A 21,905-nucleotide genomic window follows, 5' to 3' on the forward strand; every position below is an offset into this window, starting at 1 on the left:
ATATAGACACGTGCATACACACACACAAAAGTAGTGACAATCAAATTAGACAAACCATATACACATGTGCATCTCTGACCTCATCTACATTATTAAGGGCTGTGGCTCCTGATGTTCTAGGAGACAGTGCATGGTAGGACTCCTCATCCTGGCTTTGAATTTGTTGGTGATGCTGCTGCTGCTGCTGTTGTTGTTGTTGTTGTTGTTGTTGTTGTTGTTGCTGCTGCTGCTGCTGCTGGTGCTGATGGTGAAGTTGCATCAGGTGGACTTGCTCTTGCCTGCTGGGCTGACCCATGGGGGGCAAACCAAAAGAAAGACTATGACCCTGGTTTCCTACCAGATGGTTCTGCTGTGGTGGGCTTACTGATGTAGCGCCATCATGGGACCAGTGAGACTCTTGAAGAAGATATTTGACCTGGGGAGGGGGAGGGCTGGTAGAATGAGCTGGTTGTTGATGTGGGTAGCTACCTGCATTGTAAAGGGGGTTGCCGTGGTGTACTTGCTGATGTAGGGCTAGATTGTTGAGAACACTGTCATTAAGGATGTCACGGCTGGAGTCATGGGGGAAAAGTCCTGATGGGAAAGTACCAGTGTGATTTGAGATGGTAGCTAAGGAGGATGTAGGATCACCGGAGGCTCGAGACTTTGACTGGCGGTATTGGAGTAGACGAGACTGCGGAGGAGGTTGCATTTCAGCCGCCTCCTGAGGCTGAGGCTGTTCCTGTTGAGGCATCTCTCTTAAGAGGCCGGGGTACCTGTGGAAAAAAAATGTGTGGCATTGACAGACGCTGGATACAAATTCAAATAAATTTACAGTTATACTGAACTATAATGGTACCTGTTGTACAGTGATCCAGAGGAGGGAGAAGAAACTTCATCTTCTACACTGGCACTAAGGCCCCAGCCTGCAGCTCGAAGCAGATGATGGGGAATTCGAGGCATGCCAGGTTGAGTAAGGTGGGCAAGCTGTTGAGGCAGTGGAATGGCAATGTTGCCCTGGAGGAAAGGACCAGCTCCCTCCCCCCACTGGCTAAGTCTGGCTGTGTGTTGCTGCAGACTTAAGGCCTCTAGAGCCAAAGGACCTTGGATGTCTGAAAGAGGAATCACACAAAGTCGTATTGATTCTCCTGGTTAACGCACACAGAAGAGAAAAAACGAAAACAATCACAGCCTTTTTATTCCAGGATATTCTTCCTTGTTCTGGACTTTGTAGTAGTAGTTTGTAATCTTGTAAGAATAAACCCACCGTATTTTCTACAAGTACAGGTTGTGCTAGAGTATTACTCGGATCTGTCAAAAATGCCTTGTGAAGAGGAAGTATAAGTTGCACTGATCCATAAGTCAACTCATTTTTGAGGTCAGCATTCTGAAATCAACCTAATGACACTATACAATTCTCTCATATGTATAAGTCTGGAGTTAAATGGGTTTTTTGTGAAAAAAAATAAAAATGTATTGTGTGGTACTCACCACCTCCCATGCTTCCCTCGTGTCCATCTTCTCCAGAGCTACTGACCCTGTTATGCTGCGGTAATCCTGCATGGTGACCTCTCCTAATGGAACTACCAATCTCCTCTGCCCCCACAGATTCTGGATCATCCAAAGTTGGTGACTGAACGACCCTGTGAGTATTCAGATTGCCACTGAAGAAGGATGCACTGTGGCCTCCGCCAGCATAGGCAGGACTGAGTTGTTGTTGCTGCTGCTGTTGATTCTGATGGGCAATACTGGGATGCTGAGGCTGGTTCACCCGAAAAGGCAGCCTGGCAATGGGATACTGTGTGGGAAAGGGTCTTCCATTGGAAGGATGTGGTGCAAAGGCTGCGTTGGGGGGTGCCAAGTGATAGTTGAGTGGTCTCTGAGGGGTTGGGGGATCTTTTCGATGAAGTAGGGAATTGGGAAATCCAGCAAGCCCGTCTGTCTGTGAGTCCAGAGCTTTCATTTGACCTGTGTCTAAATCTCCCTGTTTTAAATGAAAGAAAACATCAACAAAAATGTACAGTCGACTGTAACTAAAGTATTTTGGTAACTATAGTAAGAGGCAGATCACTCCTACCCCTCTTAACAAGATCTAACCTCCAAATTGTCCAAACATACATACTTTAAACAGTGAAATGCAGCAAAGTGGGTGCTACAAAGTAGAAGTAAAAGAAACACATTGCTTGCCTGTTTCTCCTTCAGCTCATTGATTTTTCTCTCGGGCGTCCGAAGACAGCTCTGGTCAGACTTTGAAGAAGCTTCCAATTTTCCTAGTGATGAGAAATTTGAGGTCATAAACAATAAAGAAGAACAGCGTCTGTGTCTCAATTGAAGAATTGTTTTATACAAAGCCACACCGTTTCTGACAGGACCCGTCTGTGGTTCTTTATCTGGGCTTGCCTGGCCCATTCCCAGAGGAGAAGGGTGGGCCACTCCACTGTACGGAACGGGCGAGCCTCGATTCTGGGCTTGCAAGAGGTTGAAGTTATAAGCCATAGCTGCAGGGTGGATCATGTTGCGTGGATCCACAGCGAAGCGGTTCTGGTATCCTGGCCATGGCAACTGTTAGAAAGTAAAACAAAGTTGATTAGTATACAGAGTAGGTAAACAACTGAACAATTATGCAAAGAAATGAATGGCAATTTAGCTTCTTGGCTCATAACGTTCCAGGTAAGAAAAATCCTGTAAAAATATAGAATTTGCAGCACTTGAGAGTGAACATTTTGGGCTGTGTTTTTTTTTTTTTTTACTTTGGCTTAATTACATCTCTTCATTAAAGAAAGTCAATTTTCATTTAAGTGAACTTACAGGCAGGGGCATGGACATGACCATGTTTCCTCCATAAACGGCTGGAACATAGAGGATACTGGTTTGAGGATCTATCTTTTGCACAGGACTAGGTGACTTGCCCATGCCGGCTGGTGTAGCACCCAGAGGTGGTGAGAAGGCTCGAATGGGGTTTCCAATCAGCACAGCTGGATTAGGTTGAACTGCAGTAAGATAGTAAAAATAAAGTTTAAACACATACTTGGACTGAGCAGGCCAAAGTGATCTACCTACACTGAAAACAATAAAATATATGTACTACACCATATAAAATTATATTTAAATTTTTCTTGTTTTAATTGCTCATGAACTACCAGCAATCCTCACAATGGGAACCTCTGTTCTATGGTCTACTTTTGTTTCATAACTAACTTTTTTTCTTTTCAAATCACATTTAGCATTGATATTGTAATTTGACATCACTTACCATATCCTTCAGGCGGAAGCTGTTCCGTGGGGTTGGCATGCTTTCCCTAAACGATAAAAGTAAAAAAAAAAACACTAGTTGAAAAGTTTTGATGAAAATAATACTTTAAACTTTTGCAAAAGTACAAAAAAAACAATAGCTGTAACCAATATTCATGCTTCATGTAAAGTCATAAACTGGCTAACAGTGGTAAAAACAAAACAACAATATTCCACAACATCCTGATCACACTGATCAGCAGTGAGGAACCAATATTTGTTATGATGCAACACCTTAGAAGTGGGTTTTGTGGGCTACATGAGTCATCAGTAATAAACCATAAAACCTAGAACACTATTTCTGATTAGATCATTTTTCCTCAAAGTTTGAGTGAATTAAAAAATCTTAGAAACAAAATTTAAATAAAAGGTTTGTATGAATTAAATCATTAAAACACTTCACCTTTGGGGGGGATTGCTGCTGTTGTAGACCTTGTTTGTTGGAGGAGGGCTGTATGTGCTGAGAATGCAGATGATGGTGGAGATGTAAAGCCTGGTTAGATGAATGGTGCCCTTGTAGAGGTCTCAGCGCACGTGGGATAAACTCCGGGGCCAGTGGGTTGAGGACATACGTTTTTTTGAGCTCTAGAGCCTCGAGCTGAGCCTTGATTTGCTCAAAGGTAATGCCATGTAGGCTTGAGTTTTCATGGCAGATGGAGATAAAGTGTTCCCAGAATTTCCTGGAAAGATCGAGAAAAGGGGAGATAATTTAAACCAGTAAAAGGGAAAGCAGTCAATAATCATATGTCACAGTGAGAAACAAACTGACGGCAACCACAAACAGACCATTACAAAACATTTAGAAGTACAATCGAACAATAGAGATGTAGATGTGAGGTTCTGAGAAGAGATCTTCTTCTTTGATTCTTTATGTTAAGTTACTAATCAATTTTAAAAGCAAGCTAATATTATGCAAAACATCATTTAAAGAAACACATATTAAGCCTAGAAAAAAACGACTTTACAATTACCTGCAACGTCCAACAGAGCACAGTGCTATGGGATCTCCCACAACTGCAACCAATGACTGAGCTCTCGTGATTGCAGTGTTGAGCAGCTTGTAGTTGGAGAGAAAGCCATAGTCGAGGTCTTCTGTGGAGTCCTCCACCAGCTGTTCTTTGCGCTTGATGGCCGTCTGTTTGTGTTTGCAGGTGTACCGAGTTCGAACAGTGCTTAAAAACAGCACTCTGAACTGTTTACCTGTAAACAAGTAAAGAACAAGCAAAACAGTCTGTAATGTGTTGATAGAATGAAACAGACTCCCTTTAGTGTAAAATAGAAACAATGCCCACACTAAATTCCTACAATTCTGTATCAGTTTTTAGTCAGATAATGAAAAAATAGCTGCATCATAAAGGTGGCATCATAAAGAAGCTTGATTTCACAGGCAATGGGTTGTGCATGATGATCTAAGCAGATGATAACTGGGTACGTATTTTTCTCAACCTAATCAAGTCACTCAAACACTGTCAACATTCCAATAGACACAAAAGAAAAAAAAAAACATGGTCATTTTTTTACCTTGGACGTCGAGCACTCCTTCCACGCTGACCTCATGCATTCTCTTCTTTCGGAGCTCAGCACGAATGCGGAACACCTGGTCAGCATATGGTGAAACTACACCGATGCTGCCCTCGTCCAACTTTCCCCAGGCCACGGGCCACTTTTTACGCAGCTCTTCCACTCGCTCTACAATCTCAAACACCTGAAAATATAAGAAAGCAACATAAGAATAAAGAAAATAAAGACTTGACCACTATCAACACGGTATCTTTTGTTGACCAAGACATTGTTAAAAAAAACGTGGTGCCTTTTTCTAATAATTCATAAACTCATAAAAAAGTGTTTTCTTCAGTTCACAAAACAATGCTGTAAAGTTCCAGCACAGCTTAAACAGAGTATTGGACATATTGTAGTGTCAGTTGATCAATTAACCACTGACACCCAACAGGTACCAACGACTATCATTTCAGACAAAGGTTGAAAAACATAGTAAAACCTTTAAAAGTAAATGATATTTGATGACATGTCATAGATTATTGTGAGACTCAGCTCAGCAACAAAAAAGTGACACAGCAAGGCATCTCTAAAGTAAAGCTTTTACAGATGTGATGTTTAAAATAAGTTGAGAAAAACAATAGAAAAGCAACAGTCAGAGAGCCAGTTGTTTGGTACAAATAAACACATTATTAGGCATACAAGTACACACAAACATAAGCAAATATACAGGTGTGTGAACTCATTTTAGTCAATGACATTTGTAATCTTTTCCTATTTCAGCCCAATGTAAGACCCATTAGTTTGAACAAAATACACCATTTCTTTCTCAAATATTTCAACACAGTATTCCACATTGATTAGGGTGACAACTAATACTAGTATTTTCGAATGAGTAGACCGTACCTCAGCATTGTTGTAGTATGCTGTGCTGTTTTTCTCCTGGATGTCTTCTCCTCTCGCTGTGAAGAAGGTTAGAGGGTAGAAGTCCTTATGGGAGGGCTGCTTTCCACTGGCCATTAATTTTCCATCATAAAATAACTCTGATGTGTAGCTGCAAACCAGAATTAGAAGAAAATATAAATACAGAAAAGGTAGAGCATATAAAAAGCTTTTCATCATCTAAAATATTTCAGAGTCGAAGAATGATTTGGGCACAACACCCTAACTACTTTTCCAGGGTTAAACGGGGAATTTCCCCTAAAACTATAGAGACCAACTTTTATGAACAATCTGTGGGGTGGACATAAGGCAGTGTCGAGGCCTCACACCTACTTGATGATTGCTTCGTGGGAGCGGTAGTTCTCGCACAAGAGGATGCGGCAAGGAAATTCTCTGGGATAGTGCTCATAGAGTCTGTCCAACAGTGAGACATGTAGGTTTCGCTCCCGTGCAAACTCACTGTAAACAAATGGGCTCAGCTGGAAACCGATAGACACAAAAGTCAAAGAAAGTGACAGTAAGATCAGGGGAAGAGTGTTTATTTCAATGAATATTAGAATCACTTTAAATTCACAACAATCATATTGAATGTATATATGTAAACACACAAACACACAAATACAAAACATGAATTTGACAAAGTGACGTGGACACCAGAGGCTGAGGGTTGACGTTATGTGGTCATTGTGGTCACTGACCTGCATGTGGTCCCCAGCCAGTACAATGCGGGTGGCCCTATTAGCTAGAGCAAAAGGCATGATGGTTTCACACTCCATGGCCTGGGCTGCTTCATCCAGTAAGATATGAGTGAACAATCCTGTTATAATTGATATTACAATGACATTGTTATATAATGTTCTTGCCTGTATAAACCACAAAATGTCACAATCTAAATGTGGAATTCATTCTAACAATTATTTCCCAGCATGCTGAAAATACAACGAGAAAAGATGTGCAAGAGACATCCCTATAGACCTCAACTGTGAAATCAAGTCAACAGAATCCCTGCTGCATCCTGCCCACTTGTTTTTATTTCAATTAACAGAACATTGCATTTCTTAGCATCTGTGGCTTCTTTTGCCTCCTAAGGACATCTAAAGCAGGACATCTAAAGATCCAGCAGGACGTGTGTTGATGGCTAGGACTTTGTTCTTCCTACTGAGTTGAGCCAAACAACAGGGAGATATTATGTTAAAGGTCCATCATTACCAAGTGAAAAAAAGACCTGGACTGCAGGAGACAAACATGAGTTTTTCATCAAACCAACCACCAGAGGCAGACGTGGGTGGAAAAAAGCATAGCCATTTTTCCCTGTTCAAAACAACAATGAACCAAGCATCTCTTTTTTCTCCTTTCAAAATACTTTTGCCCAGGGGCTTTGATATCTCTCAATATTAGTAAAACCATGCTAAATCAAAAGAATCGATTTTTAAATGTGTGTGTTTGCCAAGACAGGGCAGAATGACTTAGAATGACTTTTCCTTATTTCTTCTTAGAAAACTGATCATACATATGTATTTTCTCATAATGCATAGTTAGATTAAGCCATTTGTGTATCAGGCAATATTTGAAGTTTCCTATAGAAATCAGTAATTCCTATAGATTTTTCACTGTTTAAGGCCTAAAAACATTAGGGTAGTGTGGGCTGAAGAAATTATTATAGCCATTAGAATTGTTGGTAGTGTTCATTAATAATTCACAAAAACAAAACATTCAGTTTCAAGATTTAAGACCTACCCATATCTTTAAATGCTAAATGACCTATTTAACTCACCAGGGTCCAAATCGAGCTGGCAGAGGTACTGAGAGGTGCTGAGTGTGACCACCACAACACGGTGTCTAAGGATGTCCTCCCTTGTGGGCATCTGAAAAGTCATCTGTGTGTTGGAGATCAAACAGTACTGCTGGACAATTGGGTGAACAGTCTTCACCCAGCGATTCCTGAAGTATACCCTTGAGAATGAAAAAATACAATTTTTTCACAACTGGTCCTTAAATATGTATCTTAGGAAACATTGTTTTTTCAGATCATGACTGGTACTCCCTTTTGCACACATTTCAAAGGTTGTTTTTTTTTTTTTTTACCTGAGAGGTCTAGCATGTAGATTGCCAGCTTCAACATAAGGATGGAGATAGTCCTTGATGTAAAGGTCAGCTGCACTGTTTGAGTGGGTACAGATCAAGACCCTAGCAGAAGAGAAAAGAGTGAAAATGTCAAATGGGAAGTTTGATAATAGTATAGTATAGTATATGAAACACCGAAGGCAGTTGAATTGACTTTTTGAACCACTCTGCTATGAATGACACTGTGTGTATCAAAATACATATCAATTAATTTGTATTTAGAAAGTGATTTAGTCTGTCGTCGGTTCAATTGAGACAAAGAGAAATAGAATTATTTAACCTCACACACGTATATGAATAAATATACAAAGAACTTCCCCTCCTAAGACCAATCCGTACTCCATGCCTAATAGGGTGGTCTTTGTAACATCCTTCTCACCAGACAACAGCACTCAAGGGTCACCTTTTTCCCTGTCTTAAATTTTACATGGTATATTTATAATTCATGCTAAACCTAAAATATTAACTGTATCTGAGAAAAGTAAATATATTCAATGTTATATTGCTTTTTCATTTGGTATACGTTATATACCAACTCTACTGTGCATATAATTGTGTGGGAAAGGGTAATACAGTCTAGGGAGGGTTGATAATAGTGGTGGAGCTTCGTAAAGGGTAAATACTGTATACACGTAATATTATAATAACTATCTCGCCTCAAATTTAGGACTTTTCCCCATTTTGTGACGGGTCTTTGAACGCAACTACCGCAATAGAAGAGGGATCACTGCACATCACTGTCTTTATTTAGGAGGTACATTTTCTGGAAGGTTGTCTGAGGTATAGCATGTATCTTTCATGAACCTCAGTAAACATTAATGTGCTTGTGCAACACTGCTTTGCTTTTAACGCTGGATAAGTGTAGGGTTGGGAGGGCAGGTAGGGGAGGTAGGTATGTATTTTTAGAGTCAACTTTTCCAAAGATGAAACATGTCAGAGCAAAAGAAGATCTTTCCTGATTAGAAAAAATGTCCCCCTTTTGACAAAAGTCACATAAGATTTTCAATTAAATTAAAGGAAGTAAGAACATACTTTTTCAGGCTACGTCCATACTACCACTCCTATCTATAAAGCAATTTGATTTACTCATAAGCAACTGCCAGACCACTTTTATGTATAACCCATATCTGAGCTCAGCTGATTTGTTTTCGGTTGCTCAGGTTATCTTACTTGGATAGCAACTCCTACGTTATTGACTACGGCTGTTAAAAGATAATTGCTAAATTACTGTACGTTTAATTATTGTACTAGGGTGATTTGGGTGGCGATCATGGAGACTGCTGCCCCCACAACATGGTAACGGAGTCGTGGACAAAGATGGATGGATGGATCAACTTAAACGTGCACAAACCTGCTGTGATCCTGCCGTAGGATGTGTTTGACAGCCTGTGCCAGGGTGAACGTCTTCCCGGTGCCATAAGGCCCAATGATGAGAATTGGGGGCAGAGGGACAGACACAGGTGTGGTGATTGCCAGTACTGCCTCCTTTTGCTTGGCATTCAGTCGAGGGTCCAGCTGTTCATCCCACTGCCTAAGGTTTCAGGGGAAAAAGAAAACTTATCAGGGGGAAGAATGTGCAATTTTGAGCAACAGGTTTATATTTTTATTATGTACAAAAGACAGATGCAATGCAAAAATTAGAAATGGACTGAGGCACATGGGGCTGACTGTGTTCAATGACATTTATGCTTTGCTCCTTTTAATCAATGATTTAAAAAAAAAAAGTAAAGTTGCAAGAAGTAAAAAAAAAAGTTCATGTGACAACAAAGAGCTACAAGTTTCAACTTGTAGTTAGTATCTATTGACGGCCCATTAATATAGTTTATCGCCAATACGCAAATTACCCAATCAAACAAAAAGTTAGTAGTGAGCAAAGGAAATTAATTTTCCTTTGTCACAATTCAAATTCACATGTTGATATAAGGTAGTAATATTAAGGTGAAGCTGTGGTAGAATACACACCTGTTTGGACTCCAGGGGATAGTGGGGACGAGGCTCACATCAGGGAAAAGAACAGTATTATCTTTGATTCGATCGAGGGCGTAGTGCATCTCACAGAGTGGCAGTCTGTTCAGCTGGAACTGTAGCTCCACCTGATATTTAAGTAGGAGAATGTCAAAGGATTAGTAAACCAAGACCTTACAGGAAATGTCAATAAAAAATAAATAAAAACCTAAAATAATATTTTCTGTATTTTTCAGTGCATCTAGTAGTATTAAAGGTCCTTGTAAATGTTGGACTTCCCAACATATTATTTATGTAAATAGTAATTATGTAAGTAGTAATAAGGCAACTATTGTAGGTAGTTACCAACTCATATTTTCAGATCACAGACCTTTGTGTGTGTGGTTTGTTGCTCTTTGAGTCTTTTTTATACAGAAACTAGTCATTCAGACACACAAACAAATTAACATTTGTAGTTTTTTTGGAGAAAAATTTCAAGTTATACTTTTGCAAATCTTTGTTGACAATGTTCCCTAACATTTGGAATAAACACAAATTGGCAGATAATCTACCTGCTATTATTTTCTTTCTGTTACAGAAAAGAAAACATTTTTTCATATTTATAATTGTTGATTTATCACAGTGAATCATGATAAATTCTAATCATAAATAATCTTGTTTAAGCCACAGCTACCCTGTGATTAATGAAATTTATGAAATATTTAAAAAGAAGTAAATGTCAGTCCTTGAGTGAGGCAGGGAGTGACCTTGTGTGAAACACATTCCCCAGATTTTTCAGAGAGAATGATGGAAACAACACCAAAAATGTTTTGACTTAAATTAGCTATGAGTTTATTAAAGATGTAACCATAATGTAACCATAAAGGAAAAGCAGACAAAATGGTGCCATCAAAGTGACTCTATTAAATAAGACCTCCTTTTTCCAAATTTTACTTGTTTACCTTCAATGACACCTGCAAGTTATTTTGCGGCAATAACACATTTAAATAGTGCAGAGCAGCACCCTTGTCATACTCTTCACTTCTGATGTGAGACTGAAATCTTTAGCACAGTGTCTCTGTCTTTTGTTGAAGCATCCTGTATTACCTGAATTTCTCTGTCTGGCAGCAAACCCAGCTCCTCACAACAGTCTTTACAGATCCTTAGAAAGATGTATTCCTTGGTCTTTTCCTCGATAACAGCTTCATAAACACGCTCTTTAACACCAGGAGGCGGTTGGCTGCTGACCCCGTCATAGCCCAAAGGCAGCACAAGGACAGAATGCACCTTGGTCATTACTAGCCGCCCTGCCAGTGTGTCCTTAGAAAAAAAATCAAAAGACACTTGTTAAGATTGCTAGCAATGCAATCTTGCTAGCAATGCAGTGCAATTATTGGTCAAACTAAACCCTTTACCTCAGAAAGTGTTTCAGTTAGTTTGAAGCGTGCAAAGAGTTGTCCATTCTGAGCGTACTTGGCTCCAACTGAAATGCCGGTGAGCATAAAGCTGGTAACCAGCTGGAGGTTCACCTTGATGTTAAACCTGGAAAGTAAAACAAAATCATAAAACAAAACACACACACAAAAAAAGAAGAAAATGTAAAGAAATGTATAAACAGTACATTTTTGCAAAAACACAAACATCCAAAATAAAAAAGTAAAGTTTTGATACAGTGCAGCAAATTCACAAAAAAGGTCAAGCCTGACACCTTGTGGCACAACAACATATATTTATCTATCATTCAACATGTATCATCTTTAACCAGGTCTGAGAAAATAAGGAACATGCAAGTACTTACTTGCTTACTTCCTTATACTGGGCAATTTCTTCTATGTACAACAGGTCATGCAGTCGGGCCTGGTAGTTTTCTTTGGTCAGAGTCTTGTCCAAGACTGACTGAGTGAAGAGCTGGTCAGCTGACAGAGGAATCTGATAGCGGGAAAGTAGGCTACGCTCAAGTTCAGCCATTGTTTCATTTGGACGAAATTCTACAATGGTTTTACAGGAGGGGTCCCAGCGCTTTGTCGCCATCAGTAACTGTTGCCTGGCTGCCATCAAATGTTCTAGGTCTGGAAAACACATGATAGAACATCGAAATTGGTTTAAACTCTTTGAAGAGGCACTGATACTAATGTATGACAGAATTCCCAACTTCCAACACAACATAAAATTGAACTTTTACATCACAAATGGTGGTTCACACTTTTCAGTGGTGTCCACCCATGAGGTCAGGTTCCAGTCAGTGGTGGACATTGTGCAAACATATCAGAAGAATTAATTATGTCAAATCAATTAGCTTTAGTGTTAACCAGAGTTCTGACATGTTCCTTTTGGCACTTTTCTGTATGCACTAAACGTGTACAATTTACTGTCAGGTTTTAACAGTTGGATTTTGATTTTTTGTTTATAGTAAATATTGATTTTATATTGAATACTAGGTTAGTTAAGCCACTCATTTATTCTGTTTAGCTTCTATATTTAACACTTCTATATTTATTCCCTTTTAGTTCTTTTAAAATAGGTTTATTTCCTGTTATTGCGGATGTTTGTGGCTACTGGCGCACATTTATTTCAATCATCAATTTATATGTTTACATTTATTTTAAATTTTAAAAATGATTTAGCAACATAAACTTTTTCAAACAGTACACCAAACTATACACCAAACATATACCCAAAATTTCTGCCCATTCATGAAAACTGAGACAACATACCTTCAATAGATGCAGCGTCCACCATCACCCGCTGCATCAGCACAGGTTCTGAGCCAAAGTCAAAAACAACAGTCTGTCGAAAAGTGCCAAAGATCTCTGTGCTGAAGCCCACTGCCACCTTGTAAACACAGCTGTCCAGGCCATTGTCTGCTGCCACTGTCAGGATAGGAGGATTTATTTAGAAATACAAAAACATTAATAACATGTTGTTTCATTTAGGTCAACATAAAACACTAAATCAATATTTGAGCAACATATACCAAAAGTGAAATACGTCTGTTAAACAGGTGAAGGTGTGAAACTGGATGTACTTCTATATGGTCAAAATGTCTCATGGGGAATGTAGAAACCTGTCAAAAGTGCAAATTTTTTTAAACAAAAGAAAAGTGGGTGATAAACACACGTACATGCTGTTTGTTCTTGTGGAGTCCACTCTTGGCAGCCTTTGGGAGCAGCTTGAAGCTGTTCACCCAGAGACACTCCTGTGATGGAGAAATGTGGTCGGTGGGCATCATATAGCAGGGCAATGCGGTGCAGCTTTCTAGCCGGCTGTGGAAAAAAATAAGAGGAAAATGATGAGCTATGATTGCACAGCACATTTGAATACAGCTGCTTCATTTATTTTCCTAAATACATTTAATCTAACTCCCTGGGTGAAAATGTCAAAGTGTTGATCCTAACAGGTAATAGGGTAACATTTTGTTAAACAGGCTATGATAATATTCTATGAACCATGTTTATTACATTTTCTATAGAAATTATTTTGTGGGAGTCCACATTTTTTGTTGTTTTTCAAATCATTTGTTATCTTAACTTCTTTATGACAAGAAAAGTAACCAAGGTACAATTACAAAGGTATTAGGCAAGTATTATAATATCAATGTACCTTGCACAACAAGCAGAAGGTCCAGGACTGTGAGGATTTTTTGGTGGTGACAGTAACAGAAAGACTGCAGCTGGTTTCTACACTTACTCCCTCCAAACAGTCGGTAAGCTAGAAAGAAACAATACAGAAGCATCAACATCAGGTCCACAAATGTTCTATCTAAGTGTTATATGAATACATACATATACATACAGTATATATACAGTATATATACGTATATATATGTATAAATATATAAATCTAAGAACAGCAGTCAAATTATAATACCATAGAGGTAATATTGTATTGCATATGCATAGAAATTCAAGTGTTTGGGTTCTTTACTTTTTGATAGGGTGCTGCTATTATTGTATTTTATTTTATTGTTGTACTTAAATTCTTTTATCTTTTTTACTGGTGCTGTACTGCTGCTGGAGCCTTAATTTCCAAAAAGGAACTCGCAAGGGATTCATTAAGTTCATTAACTATAAACACATGGGTAGCACAATTAGTGCCGATGTTTTAATGGCAACAAAAATTAACTAATAAACTAAAAATATTATTAGTCAAGTAAGGTGAACTACATAAGGACAAAAGGTTGCTATTTTTAAGAGGTTTTAGTACCATTTCATTAGAAGTACAACAGAGGGGAAAAGCTCAAGGTAACATCTTAAGGGCATTTGTGTCCAGTTGGTCTGTTTGGTTGAAACTGCATCTATTTATTGAGGTGTTGTTCATCCTTTCAGCACTAAAGCATTAAAGGGCTCACCACTTTCTCTGGGGAAAGGGAGTTCATCCACTTCTCTATCAGGGTCTCCATGTAGTTTTCAGTGAAGTGTTTGCTCTCCTGCTGCTGTTTGAGGCGGATGAGGCGTCCGGCATATCTTTTCTGCCATTCCATCAGCTCCTCCTGTGAGTGGGCTGATGTACACTGGGCCCCATATCGACACAGACCCTGCTCCAAATACCTGAAAGGGTAAACAACATTAACAGGGTGGTTAGAACAGGTTGAACAACATCTCCAACTTAAAAGCAAAATTAAATGTCAATGAGACATTTAATGAATAACTGTGATTTTCACTTATAGACATATTTAAATGCTATGATCTTATGTGAATCTTTTTCTAGGCCATATTAGTTAATAAATAAAAGTTGACCAATTCATCTTTTCACAGAACTGGTCTATGGAGATCATACAGTATAGTTGTTCCAAAACGGCTACTTGACTCAGTTGTGTGAATGAATAAAGTAACAGAGCATCAAGTCACATTTGCCTTTCTTTCTAATATACAACTAAATACCTTTTACAAAGAGTGTACTCCTCACTACTAGTCACTCCCCGAGGAGGTGGCCGGAACTGCCAGCCTTCCTGGACCTCTGTTAATACAAACAGACAATTTGTAGTGAAAAGTTGAGCCAATGAAAAAAAATGAATAAAATCCATCAAGGTTTTACCTAGCTCACCTTCCTCCTGGTCCTCGGTGTACTCAGGTGCCATTTCCTGTTTGACAGCCTGACAGACAGAAGTGGACAGTTCAATAACAAAAGCAACAACAATGGTAATGTGCTGCTATCATTATTATTATAAGTACTGTAATTATTATTGTCATTATAACAATTATTATTATAGAATGTAGGTAGTATTTCAAGCAAGAAATAACCAGCTTCAGCTACATGCCTAACAAAGTAAATATGAACACTTTCCAATTCTAATGAAATGTGTACATTATGTAAAACAAACTTTCAAACTTTCAATTTGTTTGTACAGGGGATCCTCAACTTAAATCAGAGTTCCCTTCCCATAGTGCAATATAACTCAACTTTTGCCATAAGTGGGAACTCACATATTGTACCTATGTCACTCACCTATGCTAACACAGTGATTACATCATAACGTAGGGCATAAAAAACATTAGATGAGAACATGGTCCCTAAAAAAAAAAAAAAAAAAACCGAGATGAAAGAAAGCGGATGTAGCACAATCCAGCATTCTTTTTTTTTTATTTTGTTTTCCCAACTTGATAGCAACTATAGTTTGTGAGTTGATGTTGTGAAGTCAGTTACTGTTGAAATAACTAAGAAAATTAAAAAAAATTGAAAAATGACCCTTCTTATGCAACCCAGCCAGCCAGGGTTACGGTTTGGAAACAAAGTGGAATAAAGGACAATTTTATGCATGGCAGGCAAAAAAAACAAAGCTCCAAAAGTGAAGCTTACCTCTATTTCTGAAAGAAGCATTTTCAATCTGGTCAGGTCTTTTGCCACGATGCCATTCTTAAAAAAAACAAAAACAAAATTAGGTTGATCTAAATTTTGGTGATTAATACTTCCATCACTAACCCTGAATATATGAAGTGAAAAACAACAACCTTTTTTTGGTGTGATGTGATATTTTATGTGAAAGGGTGAAAAAACAAAAATCATCTTTATGCAATTCTTCTTTTAGTAAAAAATTATGTTTTTTATTTTGGTCTGATCTGTTAAATCAGCTTTATTCCTGAACTAAAAGTGGAAGAAAAAACATTTTTCATTGCAGTATTCTCTCAAATACATTTTAAATAAATCTTGCAGCTTAGATCTCATAAACTGCAGAACATTTAGGTTTTTAAGTGAACGTTTAATGGAGATAAACAATGAATTTCAGGAAAAAGAAAACAGAATAGTACTAAGCAGAGTTGAAATTGTTTGGTTGGGTTTAGCTCTTAAAATTGTATCACAGAAAGACAGACCTCTAAACACTGCTTTTGTAGGGCCGTAAATGGGAAATGGTGTGTGTACAATAAAAGTTGAAAAGGGAAGAACTGAAACCATGAGATGTGTGCACACAATCAGAGAGTTGTAAACATGTACTTTGCATACTTAATATAAAATTAATTTAAAATATATACCATTGGCTCTCCATACAAGGCTTTAGAGAGGATGTTGGCCACCTCCTGTAAGCTGCCGTCCAACAGCATGGAGCGCAAGCTGATCAGTAGTGACCCGTCTCTCCTGGCAATCTCCTCTATCAGGACTGATACAGGACAGAGAAAAGAGAAAATCATTTTCTCTAAGAACTGATCAATATATGTTAGTTCTTTTAATGTTATCAAAAATGTTGGATCCTCCTTCAACCAATAACATCTGCTGTCAATCTAGTTTAGAAATGGACCCTTAGACATTTCCATGTCTCGATTTCTCAGCCAAAAATAGTTGACTGAGCTTTTAACTGCTTAGCAAACTTTGTGAATTACACATAGAAAATATTAATTTATTTTTTCTAATTCACTGAGCCAAGAAATGTTTCAACCTACTGTGTTCACTATTTTGTTTCTACATAACAATAAAAGTCCACATAGTATAAAAAATAGTCTAAAATGCTACTCACCATTTTTGCAGTCTTCGTCTGCATCATCATATTTTTTCTGTTGGCAACAATTAAAAAATGAAACGTTGGGAGTCATTACAAATACAAAAGCTATTATACAAGGACTTTAATAATCAAACTTGATGACATAATTTTAAAATTATGTCATATTTAAAAATTCTAAAGTTGTGTATTGCATACATTTATTTTAGAAGACAACATCTGCTGCCCTGTGCTGCTTAACAAACACCTTAACAATGCCTACATTCAAACTAAATGGTTTGACTATCAACAAGTGAGTGATTTATGTGTGTCTGTAATTTTAGTGGAGCAACTGAACCTGAAAGTAAGGTCTTTCATTTCCAGTTTTGTTAGTGTTTGCTAGTTAGTGCTTCAGCTCTCCACAGCATGTCTTTAATAAACTATGCTATGAGTCTACTAGCTTTCAACCCTAACTCATCGCTATTGAGCATGAATTAGTCAACCTTACAAAAATCTAGCGCCAAGCCTTTTATTTAGTTCCAATTATCTTCCTTTCATGTTAAGTGTCAATAAAATATGCAATTGTGATTGCAATTCTATTACAAGTTGTCCTGGAATTTACAGCTCCAATGGGAGGTATAACAAATGTTTAAATTAAATCAGCTGTACACTAGGATTACTTCTGTTAAACCAAATTATATGATGTTAAAATGAAAGAATTATTTCATAATTTTCATAAACAGTCAATTCTGATGGTCTACCGGTTGTAAAAACTATCTCAACATAAGTAGTTCCTGCTAATACAGTGCTCACCAGTTGCAGAAAAGCAGCAATTCGATATATCAGCGCACGGCTGCGAAGGGATCCAGCGGCAACATTGGCTGAAGGGCTCGGTGGGACAGTGGCACCAGAGGACTGGGCTTGGAGTACAAGTGCCTCCAGAGTCTCTGTGCTGTGACGGACAGCAGCCTCGTACTCCTGTCTGACTATCAATCTACTGGCTTCTTCACATGACTTCTCCGCTCTCCTGTCCGCCATGACTTAGGGACAAAACACCTGGAAGCAGACAGTGAGTGTACTGAGTTAGAATATGATTAAAAAAATAGGGTTCTTGCTTTTATAATTAGCTTCTGAAAGTTATTTTTCTGAGAGTATTTTTTTTGTTTCAGAAATTTATCTGATTGAATTTGTGATCATTAAAAGATGGTATAATGAAGAGGTGGGAAGACTTAAAATAATTCAGTAATATTTCCTTAGCAAAAAAGAGGGAATAAATAACAAAAAGAAAAAACATTGACATCAACCATCGGCCCAGTTAAAAAAATAAAAAATAAACTGCCCATCTGATCTGATACCTAAGCCCAATTGCTCAACTTAACTTTGCACAGTATGCCGTAAACAGGGACACTATCATTTTAGAAACAGCTGTCTGTGGCATGCTGGAGTAGAAAAGGAGGTATCAGATTGATATCGTATTGACATACTCCAAGATGCAGTATTTGTATCGCACATAAAAAAAGGTTGTATCAAGCCATTTCCTACTTTTGTTTCAATTAATTTAAAACAATGCAGCTGATTGTACAAACAGTATACAAAGCAAACCAAAACATTATAATGAATAATTCTAGCAGGATGGGTGACAGTCTAACTAAACATAAACAAGAGCTCATATTTTTTAAATAAAAATAAAAATGTATTACTTTTGTCATTAGCCATTTGCACTGGAGTCTGCACAAAAATGCAATCATGTTAAGAATGCAGAATGACAATAAAGTTAACTTGATGACTTGATTTAACTTGATATTTATATCACTAACAACCAATTACTACATTCACATATTCAAACTCCAAAATGTGTGCATATCCAGTGCCCAGATACGCTGTAACAGCTTTTCACTACAAAGAGTACCAGTCATCGAATGTGATTTGTTTCCTCTTTCAGTTCAGTATCTAACTGCCCTCATGGGTACTTTATTAAAAGTAGGTCAATAATGTAAGCAGTTTGGAGGGATTTTAACATCAGGGAGGAAGACGGGGCAAGACTTTTTTGGGCAAAATTCTGATAAGTTTTTAACTCACTTCAATCACAAAAATAGCATAAAAAAATCATTAAAATCATTAAAAAGTATTTTGACACGTTGCGTTTCTCATCTTTTATTTATATTCATTGTGTTTTATTATTAGCTTAGTATTTTATTATTTTTAGATGTCCTGGAAGTGAATTTTTTACCTTGCTATTTTTTCATTTATTTTCACTTTTTTTTGCAATATTTGAATATTACTTCAGTTGTTTTAAGGAAGGACAGTAAAATATAAAGGACAATGTCACATTTGCTGTTCAGCATCTGCCATAAATGGGATGTGTTTGCAGAGTCCTTGAGTTTTTGTTTTAAATAATGGTGATTTCAATCTTATACTAAAATATTCATGATTATGACTTTTTATAAAATTCAGCAGCTAGAGGCTTACTGTATGATTAGTTCTGTTACGATATGAGCAAGCTAATAAAGCAACAAGACATGTCTCAATACCGAACATGCTAAAGTTCATTAAGTAAAGTACATTGCAAATCTATTAAAACCTAATCTAAAAATGTATCGCTATTGGTACATGTTATCTTTATTTGTTTAAATTATTCAATCTAAATAACACTAGGTTTTACATTGAGAATAAAAACTTTCATTAATTCATTTATTCAAGTGAACAAAAAAGCAGCATGGCAAGAAAAACATGTAAACCTTAGTGCAGAATTATAACACACAGCATACCACTGTTAAAAGAAGGTTTTGAAAATCAGTACACTGAGGGTACACTGTGACCTGATGGGACTAGGGCTCCAACAGCTTAACCTTGGATAGTAGCCAACTGACTTCTGGTTCAATTTTCCCATTGCTGTTTGACTATGTCTTTTTGTTGTTCTCCCAAAAAAAAAGTCATATCAAAAATAGAATGGCTGGGTTGAAATAAAAATATTAACAATGGAATGATTTTACCAACATACACCTCCTGACACCAGGGCTACATTTCACTCAAAGCTTTTATCTTGCTGTTCTTGCTGTTGTTATATATATGGTCAATGAAGAGTGTCAAATTAACCCAAGTTTTATTTTTTGTATTATTAATTATATCAATATTCTTTATAACGTATCTATTCTGCTTTCTTATTTAGAAAAGGACCGTGTCTCTGTTGAATGAAAGATGCAAAAGGTCAAAATCATTCTCAACATAATCTACAAAACATGGATGTCTGGTTTTACAATACCTTTGAAATATTTTAGGTAATTTTCAAGCTCTCCTTTGTGCAAATTTGTGACACATGTTTTTAAGATGTGTAAATCTTGGTAGCTGCACCAGAAGGATGTAGTGGATATTTTTATGCCATAAAACCAGTATAATGTGTCGATAGGGTAATTTTTTTCCTTTAGTAATTCTCTACATTAGTTTCAAAATTGTACAATGTAGCTATGCACATTGTAATGGACAGGTGCTGTAGGTTGTTTGCAAATGATCATTAAAAACCATAATGCTAATTTCTGTAAGAAAGTGTGAAAGTGGAATTCTTGCAGGTTATGAAATACACATGCAAATTAGACTGTGTGAGACTGCTTCCTAAAGTTTGGAATAAGTTCCAAGGCAGCAGCACAAGCAATTTCACAAATAACATACATGGCTTTTTTTTTTACATCTCTTGCAAATAGCAATGACCATAAAACCAATGCTCACAATAACAAGAACATACAGCACATTGAGCCATCTACTGCACCAGGAAACTGCAGTTTCAATTTAACAACATTTCTACTCAAACATAAACCTAACACCTACTTTATGAAGTCTTGAACAGCCAAACATTTAATGGGGACATCACCAAAACGTTTGGTGGGTGTCGTTTTTGGTCCGTGTTGTTTTTGGTCCAGTTTATCTTCCACTAAAGATCAGACCTTCGTCTGCAGCACTCTTCAAATATTATTGAGCTTCACGGGTGTCAATAGCAGCGATATGTAGCAAGCAACAAAAAGAGTCTTTGCATACTATCTCGGTCTTTGACTAAGTCGCTACAACTGTAGTGTCTGTCCTAACTGTTGCAGGTCAAGGGATGACGGCAGAGCCACAAAAGGCATTAAAGTGTCCCCGTAACGTACCGTTAGCATTGGTACATGATAGACAGTGTTGACAAACTAGCCGGTCTATACGCAGCTTAAAGTTAGCTTGTTAGTCATAACAAGGCCTTTCGTGAGACCCAGCTGGAAAGCTCACAACAAGAAAAGCTGTCTGGTTTGTATGTAGCTAGCTAGCTGGCTACGTTCGCCGAAACAAAACGGAACCAGGCCTGACATTTTGCTACGGCGTATGTGTGCATAAAATAGGTATGACATCGTGGTGTGACCTATGCACAAAGTGAAATCAGTCGTGATTATCCAAGTGGTTTATGAGGGACGTTCGTGGTTGTGGCTTTGTGATTAAAAAGACGAGTGAAAGGGTTGCGAATGGGAAGTCAACACTTACCTAGCTTTACTTTCTACGCCATCTTGGATCCACTTGACAGACCATCGCAAAGCATAGTGGGATGCATACATCTGAAGGTTGAGGGGACTGCTCTGCTGTTTGTGTGTATAAGAGAGAGAGAGAGCTTGAGAGAAAGAGAGATAGAGAGAGCGATGACCATTGTTACTGATCCTCTTGAGACCTGTAGTTCTTACACAATGATCCTAAAGGGTTATAACTTGGTTTCTCAGTTTCAGGTTAAAGTTGGTACTCAGGTGTAAATCTAATTTGGGTTATTGTTAGTGATAGAATATAAATATAAACAATAATTATTGTTGAGGATAAATGCAGAGTCGTTAGAATATTAGCAACGCAGTTCTCTCGCTTTCTCTCTCTCTCTTTTAAAAAGTAAAAAAGAGTTGACTTTGAAGAGCTAATATGTTGCTGATTTTGTCGGGGATAAAGTTCCACAGCAATAAGAGATAGATAGTAATATAGTAGTAATACATATGCATTGTTTAAGATCTAGTAGATATTACTTATTAATTTTCAGTGTTGTGGACAGGACTGGATAGAGATGTAGGATACGTTTAACTTATTTTACATTTATCTCCATTAGTAGATAGAGTGAAATAATTCTACTTGTATCTTTATGAGTCACATATCGCATAGTAGTGGTGTGCGTTTGCTGTAAGGAATTGTAACTTTATCTCAGGTTATATTATTAATGTTGCATCAC

General features: G+C 37.6%; 1 protein-coding gene across 2 annotated transcripts in view; it reads right to left on the bottom strand.

Moving 5' to 3' along the window:
- Positions 1-21,310, bottom strand: part of helz (helicase with zinc finger) — a 25,523-nt gene extending 4,213 nt beyond the window's left edge. The window contains exons 1-31 of one of the 2 annotated variants that reach the window (XM_008317495.3): positions 21,188-21,310; positions 17,498-17,740; positions 16,724-16,760; positions 16,245-16,369; positions 15,574-15,630; positions 14,812-14,869; positions 14,658-14,733; positions 14,126-14,324; positions 13,378-13,485; positions 12,899-13,040; positions 12,492-12,647; positions 11,576-11,846; positions 11,193-11,319; positions 10,885-11,097; positions 9,796-9,926; positions 9,185-9,364; positions 7,795-7,896; positions 7,484-7,662; positions 6,408-6,526; positions 6,043-6,188; positions 5,674-5,821; positions 4,792-4,975; positions 4,242-4,470; positions 3,674-3,950; positions 3,233-3,278; positions 2,788-2,969; positions 2,337-2,541; positions 2,167-2,249; positions 1,471-1,963; positions 839-1,091; positions 80-755 (exon numbers count right to left, since the gene is read on the bottom strand). In XM_008317495.3, the coding sequence (XP_008315717.1) occupies positions 80-755; positions 839-1,091; positions 1,471-1,963; positions 2,167-2,249; positions 2,337-2,541; positions 2,788-2,969; positions 3,233-3,278; positions 3,674-3,950; positions 4,242-4,470; positions 4,792-4,975; positions 5,674-5,821; positions 6,043-6,188; positions 6,408-6,526; positions 7,484-7,662; positions 7,795-7,896; positions 9,185-9,364; positions 9,796-9,926; positions 10,885-11,097; positions 11,193-11,319; positions 11,576-11,846; positions 12,492-12,647; positions 12,899-13,040; positions 13,378-13,485; positions 14,126-14,324; positions 14,658-14,733; positions 14,812-14,869; positions 15,574-15,630; positions 16,245-16,369; positions 16,724-16,760; positions 17,498-17,722 (5,427 nt within the window). In that variant the 5' untranslated portion in view covers positions 17,723-17,740; positions 21,188-21,310. The remainder of the gene's footprint in view (positions 1-79; positions 756-838; positions 1,092-1,470; positions 1,964-2,166; positions 2,250-2,336; positions 2,542-2,787; positions 2,970-3,232; positions 3,279-3,673; positions 3,951-4,241; positions 4,471-4,791; positions 4,976-5,673; positions 5,822-6,042; positions 6,189-6,407; positions 6,527-7,483; positions 7,663-7,794; positions 7,897-9,184; positions 9,365-9,795; positions 9,927-10,884; positions 11,098-11,192; positions 11,320-11,575; positions 11,847-12,491; positions 12,648-12,898; positions 13,041-13,377; positions 13,486-14,125; positions 14,325-14,657; positions 14,734-14,811; positions 14,870-15,573; positions 15,631-16,244; positions 16,370-16,723; positions 16,761-17,497; positions 17,741-21,187) is intronic. The other variant, XM_008317497.3, reaches the window with a different exon arrangement.
- Between the last annotated feature and the right edge of the window lie 595 nt (positions 21,311-21,905).

The sequence above is a fragment of the Cynoglossus semilaevis genome, chromosome 9 (assembly GCF_000523025.1).
Source record: "Cynoglossus semilaevis isolate Cse_v1.0 chromosome 9, Cse_v1.0, whole genome shotgun sequence".
Classification (NCBI taxonomy): domain Eukaryota; kingdom Metazoa; phylum Chordata; class Actinopteri; order Pleuronectiformes; family Cynoglossidae; genus Cynoglossus; species Cynoglossus semilaevis.